Raw genomic sequence first — 12,371 nt, forward strand, 5'->3', positions numbered from 1 at the left:
AACTGAAATTGCTGTCAGTGTTTGAAACCAACAAGTTCTAAGGTAGGGAAGAGGAACAGAAAAAGAGAAGCTACTATAATACTGAAGATGAAGGCATAAAAGACCTCTGGATTATAATAAGAATTCAGCAGTATTTTAGGGTGACAGCTTATGACTGTTTTAGTTTCTGCAGAGTGTAGAAGAGTTAGGTGTTATTTAAATGACATGCTGATGTGAATACTGCACACTGAAATGTACTTTGAAAACCTGTACTTTTTACACAATTATTACCCAAGCTGTTGCACAACTTTTCTTTCTCAGAATACCATGTAATCTCTACTTTCAAGAGGAATCCTCTCGAACAGGCCTTCAGACGGCCCAATGTAAATCTAACTTCCAATCACCTTTTATACCATTACTGGATTGCTGTGAGCCATAAGGCCCCAGCATTCCTTTATGATACCTACCTCAGGATTACTGGAAGAAGCCCCAGGTAATGGTGACTAGCTCTGTCTTGTCTGTTCCTTTGACTTTTGAACAAAGCTGTGCTTACACTGTGATGTATATATTGGGTTTTTAAGTTTTTACTTTTTTTTTTTCTTCCCTCGAATGCTAACGCAAAGTTTTTTCCTGAGAACAGGTCCTCGAATTTCAAGTGACTTTGAACTTTCTAGCAAAAAAGAGAATGTATTTTGTTGGATAGTTTGAGGGTTTGAGTAGTCAAGGTAAACAGAATTAAAAGATATATAGCAAATTATGTTTGTTCTTGATTAATAAATACTAAAAACACAATTCTTATTTTTTCCTACAGCATACCACCTTAATTTGAATTTCAACAAAAATCCATTAGACAGAGCAGTAAGGCAACCTCACTTCAGGTTCCGATCCAACCCCTTTATGTATTGGTGTGATCTGGCAGTTAGCCATAAAATGGCATTATTTTTCCGTGATGTTTTGCTCAGGTTGAGTGGTGAGAAACCATGGTAAGAAGTACAGGGCTGAACATATCCATTAGACAGTAAGGCAACCTCACTTCAGGTTCCGATCCAACCCCTTTATGTATTGGTGTGATCTGGCAGTTAGCCATAAAATGGCATTATTTTTCCATGATGTTTTGCTCAGGTTGAGTGGTGAGAAACCATGGTAAGAAGTACAGGGCTGAACATACCTTGCCTGAAAGGTGGTGGAGACTTGTAAAGAAGAAACTGCATTGGCACTATCTAGATTTACTAACTCAGGTTCCGATCCAACCCCTTTATGTATTGGTGTGATCTGGCAGTTAGCCATAAAATGGCATTATTTTTCCATGATGTTTTGCTCAGGTTGAGTGGTGAGAAACCATGGTAAGAAGTACAGGGCTGAACATACCTTGCCTGAAAGGTGGTGGAGACTTGTAAAGAAGAAACTGCATTGGCACTATCTAGATTTACTAACTCTAAATGACAGCAATCTAGTGCCTGCATTTGGAAGAGATTAATGACTGGCTCAACAACCCTGTCCAAGATACCTTTAGATCAGAATCCCAGTCAGTCATTAAACTCCAGGAAGTAGCTTGCATTAAGATTGTTGCTGTTATAAACTGAAAATGGGAGACAGAGTTGTTAATTGCAGGTTATTTCTGTAGATGATACAACTTGATCTGATACCTTGGTTTGTATCATCTCAACATTCCATTCAGTTTATACTATTTACAGTACCATTTGGCAAACTAAAGTGGTGAAAATGGCATAGCTCTGAGGAGGCTGAAGTAAATTACGTCAAAGTAATGTAAGATGCCACTTTAATTTGTTTCAGATTTGCCAAGCCATATGATCTTAACTCATTGCTTATGTTATGTTTTCAAAAGTATTTGTCTTCAGACTATAAAATCTCCACTGTGCTGACAGTGTGTTAACACAAGTGAGTATTAATTTGTTGTGCTGTAGACTAGGTCTGTCTTACAAGGAGGGTAAAAGCTCTGTAACACACTTGGCACTGGATCAGTGGAAGGAAGCTATGTAAGTGGTTTGTAGGAGAAAACTTTTAAATTGCCTTGGAGTCTGCTGTCCCAAGACTACTCAACAGTGTAATCCTTTGCTGCAACAGTAGTGGCAGGAGGCTGTGCCTGTGTAGTATTCTTCCCACGTTAAGAAGTTGTAAGCTCTTCTGCTCAAAGGTGTTGAATATAAAAGCTGCTAGCTTCTAGGTTCTCTTGCAGTTTTTAAATTATGTTTGATAGAAATTGATAGAAATTTCCTGACAGATGTGAAGACTCTCTCGCTTGCTAAAATAGTTATACTATAAATACCAACCTACTGTCTTTCAAACAGTTGGGAAGGAGTGCTGCCAGAATCCCATCAGGCTGTGAAAGGCATCTAGTCTTCTAGGTATTTGACCAGTGGGAGTAAAATAAAGCTGTGAATAAACATGTTGTTTGGAACACTCTTAGCAGTGTTATAACACTGGGAAGGTTGAATCTTGTTATTGATTTTCCTGGACTTCTTGATGTCCAAAGATAGAATTTAGAACTTTCATCACTACTAGTACAGTTGATGATATGGATACTTCACAGAATAGAAAATATCTCTTTACTTACATGAATGCACAAAATTTCTAGTTTGGGGAAAAGATGGGAGATTGAACTATAACAAGCTATTGTTCAGCCCCAGCTTGTAAGTTTGATACCCAGCCCACTTACAGGAATGCAGCTTTTGTTATATATAGTGCTCTTCTCTCTTTCTTAAAGCTTTTAAAAATGGGAGTCTGCAATAGGAGCAGTAGAAGCAAATAATTATTATAGAGGCAGCAAGACATGCAGTGTTAAATCCTAGTGGAACTCATGTGTTGATTAATAATAGAAGAAATTTGAGACAGATCTTTCCTCTTGTCCTTTTTTCCAGTCTTCTGGCTCAAAGTAGTTTGAAAGCTGCTTTAACTGATGGGCTGGAGCTTTTTACTGCTGTTGCTGTGGTGATTCTGTCAGTTGGCAGAATGGTTTCAATTACCAGGTAGCATGTGCTTAGGAACTTCTGAAGGCTTGGAAACGTTATTGTAGATTCTTAAACTCAGTCTAATGCTGTTCTGAGTGAAGAAGGGCTGGCTTCGGTTCAAATGTGACCCTTTCTGCCATGATTTAGCAGAAAAACATGAGCAGCACAGTAAAATGTAGTAAAGTCAGCACAAGAAAATTCAGATAGTCTGCTAACATGACTTCACATGGTCATTAACCTGCTCTGAGTTCACTGAGCTCTCTGTTGTGTACAGTGCAAGAAAAATAAGTGATGGAATTCCTGCCTGCTCTGGGTGCACTGAGCTCTCTGTTGTGTACAATGCAAGAAAAATAAGTGATGGAATTCCTGTGTAGGTTTACCTGCAGAGCAGTCATACCACCAGGATATTGCACTGCAGTTGAAATAAAGTTTCTAGCAAGGGGAAGAAATAGATCAGGCCTATGAGCCTTCAGAACTGAAGGATTATGTCAGTGCTTTCAAAAAGATCTTCACATTCAGAGTTTTCAGAATTCTTCTGTTTCGTAATCTTTCTGCAGTACGAATTGTTCTTTTGCCCCTCAGTTGTGGAAGCAATTTTTGTGATGAGATGGAAATCTTTTTGCTGGTTTTGCATCTAGTTGGAGCTTCTTGAATGTAATGATGGTCTGATAATAATAGGTAAGGAAAGGGAAAGAAGAAATAACACACATATAATATTTCTTCCAAATTTCTATAGAATATGTGCAACAAGGATTGGCATGATGAAGATTCCATATTTTATGCTAAGTACTTAAGACTGTTAGAGAATTGTCATTAAATAGTGGTGATAATCCTCAGCATCCAGCTTGAAAGAAGTGTTGTTGGTAGCTCACCATATATACTTAGTTGCATAGCAGAGCTTATTAGTTGTCTAATTATCTTTAATAGAAGGCATAGTTCATTCATGTAACTTTATATAGTGCTCAGTGCAACAGAACCATGTTACATTTAAAAGCAAATCGGTGTATTAGAAATATGAAAACCTTTAAAAACACACACCCAGCAGATCTTTCCCGTTGCTCTGAAAGAGCAGGAGGTGGCCTGAAATGCTGAAAGCTGTAATTGAGGGATTTCTCCAGCAATCCTCTCTCTGTTACTGCTTCTTAGAAAGCTGAAGGGAAGGTGTGGTCGAGGTATGTGGGGAGGTGTAAGCAGCATAATTTCACATCTATCATTTCCATTTAAAGCTTCTTAAAACTTGAAGCACCTTTCACATAGTTTCTGTCTTAGAAACCAGAAATGAGTAAAGAGCATCCTCTTGTTCAACGTATCTGTATGTTTTTTGCTCTTTGAATACTTAAGTTGTGTGCTTAAAGGAACCACAGAGTATTTGATAGTTTGTCTCACTTCAGAATTTATAGCCAGATGAAAATCTGAGCAAAGACAAGTCTAAAAGCTTGTTCTGTGCTTTTTAGAGGAGTTAAAAAAAAAAAGTATTTAACTGTCTGTAATGCTTCTGCAGAGACTTTAAAAAAAAATATTACTGTCTGTAATGCTTCTGCAGAGACTTGCAGCCTGTAGATCCACTGCAGGATCAGTCTGTGTTTAGCATCAGAACTGTTTTTAGCCTGGAGACAATAGCTTGCATCTAAGACTTCTTCAAAATGCAGGTGTAGCCTTAAGCCAGGTCACTTTCAGTTGTCTGGTGTGGAAACAAGCTCACCTAATTTATGGACCATTGAAAAAACTTTCTTAAAATTTTAGTTCCTGTGATGTGCTTCTCCAACTGTTGTAATGCACTTTGTGTTGATGGCAGTGAGGGCTGCCTTGAGGCAAAATTCTACCTATTGTGAGGGTGAATGGCTACCATGCTCTCAGCCTGACTAGCTGCCTGACACTGATGTTCAGCTCTTTGAGATGGTCAGTAGGTCTTTTTTCCTGTGTGTGATGCAGTGCTTGATATTATACTGACTGGTTGTATATGGTGTTGATATTTATGACATATATCCAATGGCTGTCTTTGAAATAACCTGTGAAGTGTCCATCACAGATCTTCAAGCTGTGGAATATAGTTCCTTTACATGTATCCATGCTCAATTTTTGAGTCATGTGTGCATTCCCAGGGTGCCATTGAAGTGATAGAACTTAGTCTCCAGAGCTGCACAAGTGTCAGCTCAATGACAGTCACTGCTGAGATCTCTGAGTGAGAGGCTGTCACCATGCTGCTTTTTCTTCCCCTTAAAAAGAAAAGTGTTGTTTCATGCTGATTTAGTGCAAACAAGCAAGCTGTCACCAAGAAAGTTAGTTCTCTCCTGCCAACTCTGTAATTGATCTAGTAGCTGAGAAAATGTGGAGACATTTGATTCTTTTGGCTGATAAAACAAGAAACTAAACCTACAAAGAAAATGAACTTTTGCCTGATGAGTTGAATCAGCTGGTTCCATGGCCAGTCACTAAACCCAGTCTGAGTCTTAGGGAGGGAAAAAATTCTGCAGTGGAGGTAAAGAACTCTGTTTAACCACTCATTTTCTTTGGAGTTGTTTCTGTAATCAGCTTAGTTAAGCTATGAAATCATATTTATGAGCATCAGAGGTTTGTTGGTCTTTGCATTAGTTTAAATTTTTAAATTTGGGGTTTGTTTATAGAAAAAGCCAAAAACCAATGGCAGTGCCCAGTACCAGACTCAAAGCATCCATTTACCTAATCAGATATTACTTTGCACTTTTAGCATTTTGCAGGGCCACAAGTTTTGTTAAGCTGTACCAGTTGAAGCACTCTAAAATTCACCTGCTCTTCCAGCTTAGCATAAGAACACAAATTGGGGAAGTATAAAAGGGCAAATCAAGTTAAATAATCTTAAGACTGTCAGGGGACGGACCCTGAAAAAACTCTAAACACTTAGCCACCGTGTCCTGTTGGGCACTATTTATTTCCAGGCCTTTTTGCTATGAGGTCTTTCTGGTTTATTTGGCTAGTGAGATTTTTGCTTTCCAAGTTTCAAATTCTTTTCCTAGTTTTTGACTTAACTAACATACTCTTTTTTTTTTAATGTTCAGTTTAGTCCTGATAGCGCAGTATATGTTTGGGATGCAGAGTCAGTTTTCCTGGTTATTTTAGCATCAAAGGAACTCTGGTTCAGCTCAGCCCTCACTGTTTCCACCTTGCCCAACTGGTGAAACTATAAGCAGTTGTTTGAAAGCATCTAGAGATGCTTAGTAATCAAATCAGCTGATGGTTTAATGGTTGAATACAATTCTGCATTACACTGCAGATGGATTCCTGTGGAGTTTAAGGAAAAGTGTTTGTGCTTTAGAGATACTCCAGTTTTTCAGTGGTCACTGCCATTTGTATTCCTCTGTTTTGTGAGAGGGAAAAAGCAAAATGTTCATGTTCCCTGAGATACTGAGGTGTCAGCCACTAGTGACAGTAGGGGACACTAATGCAATGCAGAACACTTTGGAAGTTTCTGGGACAGTGTATTATCCTTTCTACCAGTATGAATGCATCAAGGCAGCTTTCAGAGAAAAAAATCACTTGGTCTTTATTGCTCCTGTGAACGTTATTGAGCATAATTTACCTTCAGAAAGTCGTTTTCTGATCGTGCTGGGTTCTGTTTCCTTTGCCTCCCCTTGATCACTCTGTGCTTCAACTGATCAGTGTGTCCTGCTATAAGGATCAAATTGGAAGCAGCTCTGTGAGATGGAAACACCTAGAGCACCCAGAGCAGGAATTTAATAGCATTAGGTTATGTGGTGCTAGTTAGTACTTATTAAAATCTAGTGGACATCTCCTAGCACTGTAAGACCTGAAACAATTTTCTTAGCATAAATGTGGAAGCTTTGCATGTAAGAGACTGGATGACTCACATTTTTTTATGGATCCACTACAGGTAGTCTCATCAGAGAGCAGCTTGCCCAAATTGATCCTTATAACATGATTTCTCTGTACTCTCAAGTGATGTTTTTGTGGAGTTGCTTCCTCTGCATAATAAGGGATGATGGAAGGTATTTCTGCATATTTTGAAGTAGCATAGAACAGTCACCTAACAAACAGGATCTGCTGTGATCTGTCCCGTGCCCTTATATATTTTCCTGCCCTTTGCTGCTGAGAACTTTAAGCCTTGATCTCATAGTAACCACAATAAACCAGTTTTTTTCTGTTACAGAGATCTGGTCTTGCACATTGTGCAGGAAGATCAGGGAAACTTACTCCTGTGCTTAAAGCTGTCCTGTGCATATGTTCTGCACTGTGCAGTTTGACTGATCATGTCAGCTAGATACTCCAGTGTGTTGAAGGGAAAAGTGTTCCATCTCTGTCTATCAGTTGCCAACAGAAGACAACATATCTTTTCCCCCTAATAGAAGAGATGGTAACTTACTATTACACTGGGAAGTAGGATTGGGGAAAAAAGGACTGTCTGATAACTTCCAAGTCTCTATAAAGATTAAACAGTCAAAGTCCACTTCAATAATATGCAGAAATACCCTGTTGAGCTAATAGAAAGGGAGTTGGGTAGAGATCAAGATGGGATGTGTTAATATGGGGTATGGGGGTGGAGGATAAAAATTGTACAATCTTACTGTCAGTTTTACTTGGCTGAACTAATCTTTACCCCTGTAACCTGTCCATTCCTTGCCTTGGACTGTAGGATGATGAAAACAATAACCCGTCTTCATAAGGCCATGATGTTATTAGAATACTTTACAAGCAAATCTTGGACCTGGAGTAATGAGAACATGACCATGCTAATGAACCAGCTAAACCCTGAAGACAAAAAGGCAAGTAGCTGTGTGATGTGGGCATGGAGGCTGAGGGTGAAATATAAGCTTGTTAATTCAAGATTGAGTGAGGACATGAGCTAGTTGATGCCACTCACCGTAACGTGGAGCTGACCTAGTGTGAACTCAGCACTGGAGATTCCTGTTAGATCCTTTCAGTTGTGCCAGGCTAGATCAGTGACATGGTCAGAGGTGAGGAAGGGTGGGATCCCCATGAAGGAGCCTGATACAAAAGTGGATTGTTTCTGGAGTGGCCTGATCACCTGATATGGTGTTGCTCATATATCAGCCAAGTGGCCAAGCTGTTAAGAGTCTCACCTGCCTCACAGATTAAACAAGGTTTTGCTTCTTAACCACTATCTTTTCTTAGGAGCAGGAGCTATGTCTTGAGGGACTTCTTGGCTTGTTTTTAAACTAGTAACAAGTTTTATATACCCTTTTCATGCTTTGGCCACAGAGCTACATGTATTCAAAGCAATTTAAGTGTAAATTCTCACTTCTCTTTGAAGCACACTTGTATACTGTGTGACTGAAACTGCCCCATGCAGGGGGATGTATTGGGGTTTGCTGAGCAGCTAACAGTGAAAGCTTTTATTTTATGCAGACATTTAATATCGATGTTCGACAACTACACTGGGCAGAATACATGGAAGATTACTGCATGGGAATGAAGAAATATGTGCTGAATGAAGAAATGTCTGGGATCCCTGCAGCTAGGAAACACTTGAACAAGTAAGTATAATTTTTTGTTTTCCTCTCTGTTTCTGTGTCTTTCTGCCCTTACTAAGTTTTGCTTTTCCACATTACAACTTCATTGTTCTTTGTGCCATCTGTTTAGGTCCTCCACCATTCTTCTGTCCCACTCCAGTGATCTGAAGCATTTTCTAAAGAAGTCATATATCATGTTCTCTTTTCCTCCTTGCTCCTATTATTGATAGTTAGATTATGAGTCTGGTTGTAGCTCTGATCACTAGTGTGTATACTGTAATCCAGGTGTCTGATTTTACCCAAGTGTCTTTTGGAAGGTAAAAAAGGTACAAAGTTGCACAAGGTCAGAATGGCTTGTTCAGGAGGTTTAATAGACAATGGTTGTTTCTTCTGGCAATGTGATCTTGTAAAGGAGGAGAGTAAACAGGCAGGGACTCTGCACTTCAGAGCAGGACACTTAGATGTTGGTGCTCTAAGGTGACTTCGCTCAGCCTTTTCTCAGTGGCTTCACTCCTCCAGTTTGAGTATGTTGTTACTGTCCAGAATTTTACTAGAATTTTGCTGGTTTTTTGTTCTTGGCTGATTCATAAAGAGAGATGTTGACTTTCTGATTTGTCTCTTTTAAGAGTGAAATAAAAGTAATGAATCTTGTTCTGCAATACAGTGTCACATCTGCTATCCTGAGAGCACAAAGAGATACAATCCAAGTCCTTGCTTGTCTTGTCATTCTAAAGACAAGGATTTGCAGTTGTACAAGGGTTTGGTATATGTCAAAATCACACTTCTGCAAGATGGCAATCTGTGGGAATGGTGGGAATAGCAGAAGAAGTGTCTCCTGATTATTTCTTCTTTTTTTGTGGTTTAGTTGCTGTTTAAGAAGTGCATAGGAGTCATCATACAGTTGCCATTCTTTGTACAAAGGATCATACCAAAAATAACACAAGAAATAATCTCATACTGTAGCAGCATCTGGTTGCCCAGCTCTCAGTTTATAAACTGATTGTTTTGCAAGAGGTTTATGTTTATTCTGAGGTATTAGTTTGGTCTCCTTCATTACCATCTAGCTCTTAACTGTAAACTGAACTTGAGGAGTTCACTGCTTTAGTATTCACCAGATTTGGCAGCCTGGGAGCTTCTCTAGGGAGCTGCTGAGTAGATTTGTTCCTCAAATGGAATAGTAGTCTTTACTTTTGTAACACAGAAATGTAAACTCTTTTTTTCTATAAATAAGGTGTGTAAAGGAAGGTCTGACTATAGTAACACAGCCTGCCTGTAAAGCAAGGTAAGGGCACTGAATATTTCCTTAAAAAGAGCTGCCTTTAAAACACAAATTGTCATGATGTACTGAAACAAAGAGATTGCTCTAAGAAATCTGTGCAAATTCTCTTTGCTATTTGTCTTGAAGCTTCCATATTTACATGGGAGAAGATTGCTAAAAGTCACAGTTGCCCTAAAATGTCACTTAGTTTCTCCTAATCTTTCAATATAGTTCCTTGAGAAGGAAGGAGTTTAAAATTGCAGTGAAGACACCAGGCTCTGTGGCTGGAAAATCCACTGGGTTCTGCTTGATAGGGTGGATTGGTTGGGTTTTGTGGTGTTGTAGTTGTAGTCAGTGGCAGTTGGAGTTACTTTCAGAGAGATGTGAAGTTTCAGATGTGGAGAAGGAGGGGAATTCATCGTGGTATTTCCTAGGTTTTTGGGGTGGTTGGCAGCCTTCTACAGCTGAGTTACCATGTCTCTAAGGGCTAACTCTGCTCCTTAGTTTTCATTCTGCTTTTCAGCAGTGAAAAGCCTTCTCTGTTTGGTCCTTCACTTACCCACTTTCATCATAACACTCATATCTTGAGTTGAATAGATAAACACATTAATTTCTCCAGAGGTTAATTTTTAGCATGTTCTTCCCTTCCTCTGGCACCTTGGCTCTTAACTACTTGTTTTGCTCTCCCCTAGGTTAAGGAACATACGCTACGGCTTCAACACAATTCTCGTGATCCTGATCTGGCGTATCTTTATTGCAAGGTCACAAATGGCAAGAAACATCTGGTACTTTGTGGTTAGTCTGTGTTACAAGTTCCTCTCCTACTTCAGAGCCTCCAGTACTATGAGATACTGAAACAGAGAATTTAGCATTAGGACATCTATGCATATGGTGGTCTAACTGCACAAACCCTGTAACATGTAGTCATCTCACGTTTTGTAAAGCATAATTTCATCTTTAATTGAAGTGTGGAATATACAGTATGGTACATGTAATGTTAGTTGTGTATCTTCCTGGAAACGGAGAAAATAAAATGGTCAAGTGCCAGGTTGAATTGGCATTAGACAAACATTTAAATAACTTTAACTCTTTGACCTGGGGAAAACCTATTAGACCACTGACCAACATAACTGTGCAATTTGGAACGTGTTTGATTGAAATCTGCCTTAACATGATTTTTTTTTTTTTCAAGTTTTACTCCACATTGAGCAGGATAAATACTGACTTTGTAGTTACTAGTTGCTGTAGACCTATTTATTTGAAATTCTTCTAAATTACAAAGGGTTTTTCAAGTTGCAAAAGTGTATAAATGATGGTGGATCTCCTGGAAAAAAAACTGATATGAGGACTTCTGTAATTTGTATTTACTTTTTTGCCACTTCTTCCATTCTTCTCAAAGTAGGGGTGCAACAATGGTTCCTACTTTGCTTGAAAAGAAAAAAGAAATTTAATGATCAACCAACCTTCCTTAATTACTGAAAGGCCTTTTGTCCCATCTGGTCTTGAGAATGCACTTGGTGATTCAGTTCTGTGCCCAAAAACTGGCTGCATCCAACTTGCATTTATGTCAGCATGACCAATTTGCTTCTCTGAAAGCAGAATTGATCCTGTCACTGAGCAGATAAAAGGAAATGTATCCCTGAGGGGGGCAAAAATAGTCATTGACTGTCCTCTTTTTTTAATGATTTTTTTTTTTTATTGGGAACACAGAGCCAGCACTTGATTGTTACACTTCTGACTTCAAAGGGTAAATGTATTTGAAAGGAATTTATTATGCTTAGTAGCTATTTATATTACTGGTAAAACTAGTTGAATGAACTATAGGCTTTCATTAAGAAATATACCTGGTTTTAAGTTGTAAGCAGCGTTAGCAAAGACTTCATTAATTAACTATTTTTTTAACATCTGAGCTATGAAGTTTGATGCATGGACAACACCAATGCATAAGCACACTTTCTCATCCCTGCCCTAATCAAACCTCATTTCACTGGGCAAGCCAAGATGATGCCCCTTGCTTCAAAATGAATAGATGCTAACAATTCCTCCATCTGTCTTTTGACTTCTTAGGTTCAAATCTGAAGAAATCTGGGGGTTTTCTGCATGTTACTTTGTTTTGGCAGGACAAACATTTGTGCAAATGGCAAGTAGTAAGACAAGATTGAATCCTTGTTTCTTTAATCCAAGGCAATACACAAAGATCCCTTTAAACTTTGGTTGCACAGAATGTGGTTGGAGAACACTGTGGTGTTCCTCTGATGGATACACTGACCAGCAGCCTTGCCCAGTGTTCATTCCCATCAGTTCCCACTGATGAATTTGTTCTGGGATCTGCTTGGAAAGGCAGATAATGATCTAATAACACAAGAACCTCATTATACTTGCCCTTGGAAATTTTTTTTTTTGTTCTCTTTCAATTAAGTATGTAAAGAACTTATTTTGCTATTCTTCTGAAAAGTCCTACTTTAAAGAGAACGCCTTTGGTGCAGGTGTGTATCTCATCTGGAAAAGATAATGGCTTCCTTGTTGAAGCTAGAGACTCTGTAGTGAGTAGTTAAGCTGTAATTCCTTTTTAAAATGACCCATGTATATATAAAGCTAGTGATGAGAAGCCTAAATGGTCTAGGACCACACCTCATGTGAGAGACCTCTGTGGCTGAAAATAAATTATGGCTTCTGTGCTTGAAGATGTTACACTTTTAA

The 12,371-nt window shown here is 38.8% G+C and overlaps 1 protein-coding gene across 1 annotated transcript; it reads left to right on the forward strand.

Annotated features, from left to right (window-relative positions):
* Window positions 1–275: 275 nt before the first annotated feature.
* On the forward strand, window positions 276–10,836 carry LOC103798045 (fatty acyl-CoA reductase 1-like; the record flags this gene model as incomplete). Its single annotated transcript, XM_009070289.1, has 4 exons — window positions 276–472; window positions 7,576–7,705; window positions 8,310–8,437; window positions 10,364–10,836. Coding segments are annotated over 4 exons (618 nt in total), but the record flags the coding sequence as incomplete, so codon positions are not given.
* Between the last annotated feature and the right edge of the window lie 1,535 nt (window positions 10,837–12,371).

This window comes from Acanthisitta chloris, unplaced genomic scaffold (genome assembly GCF_000695815.1).
Source record: "Acanthisitta chloris isolate BGI_N310 unplaced genomic scaffold, ASM69581v1 scaffold32922, whole genome shotgun sequence".
Lineage (NCBI taxonomy): Eukaryota > Metazoa > Chordata > Aves > Passeriformes > Acanthisittidae > Acanthisitta > Acanthisitta chloris.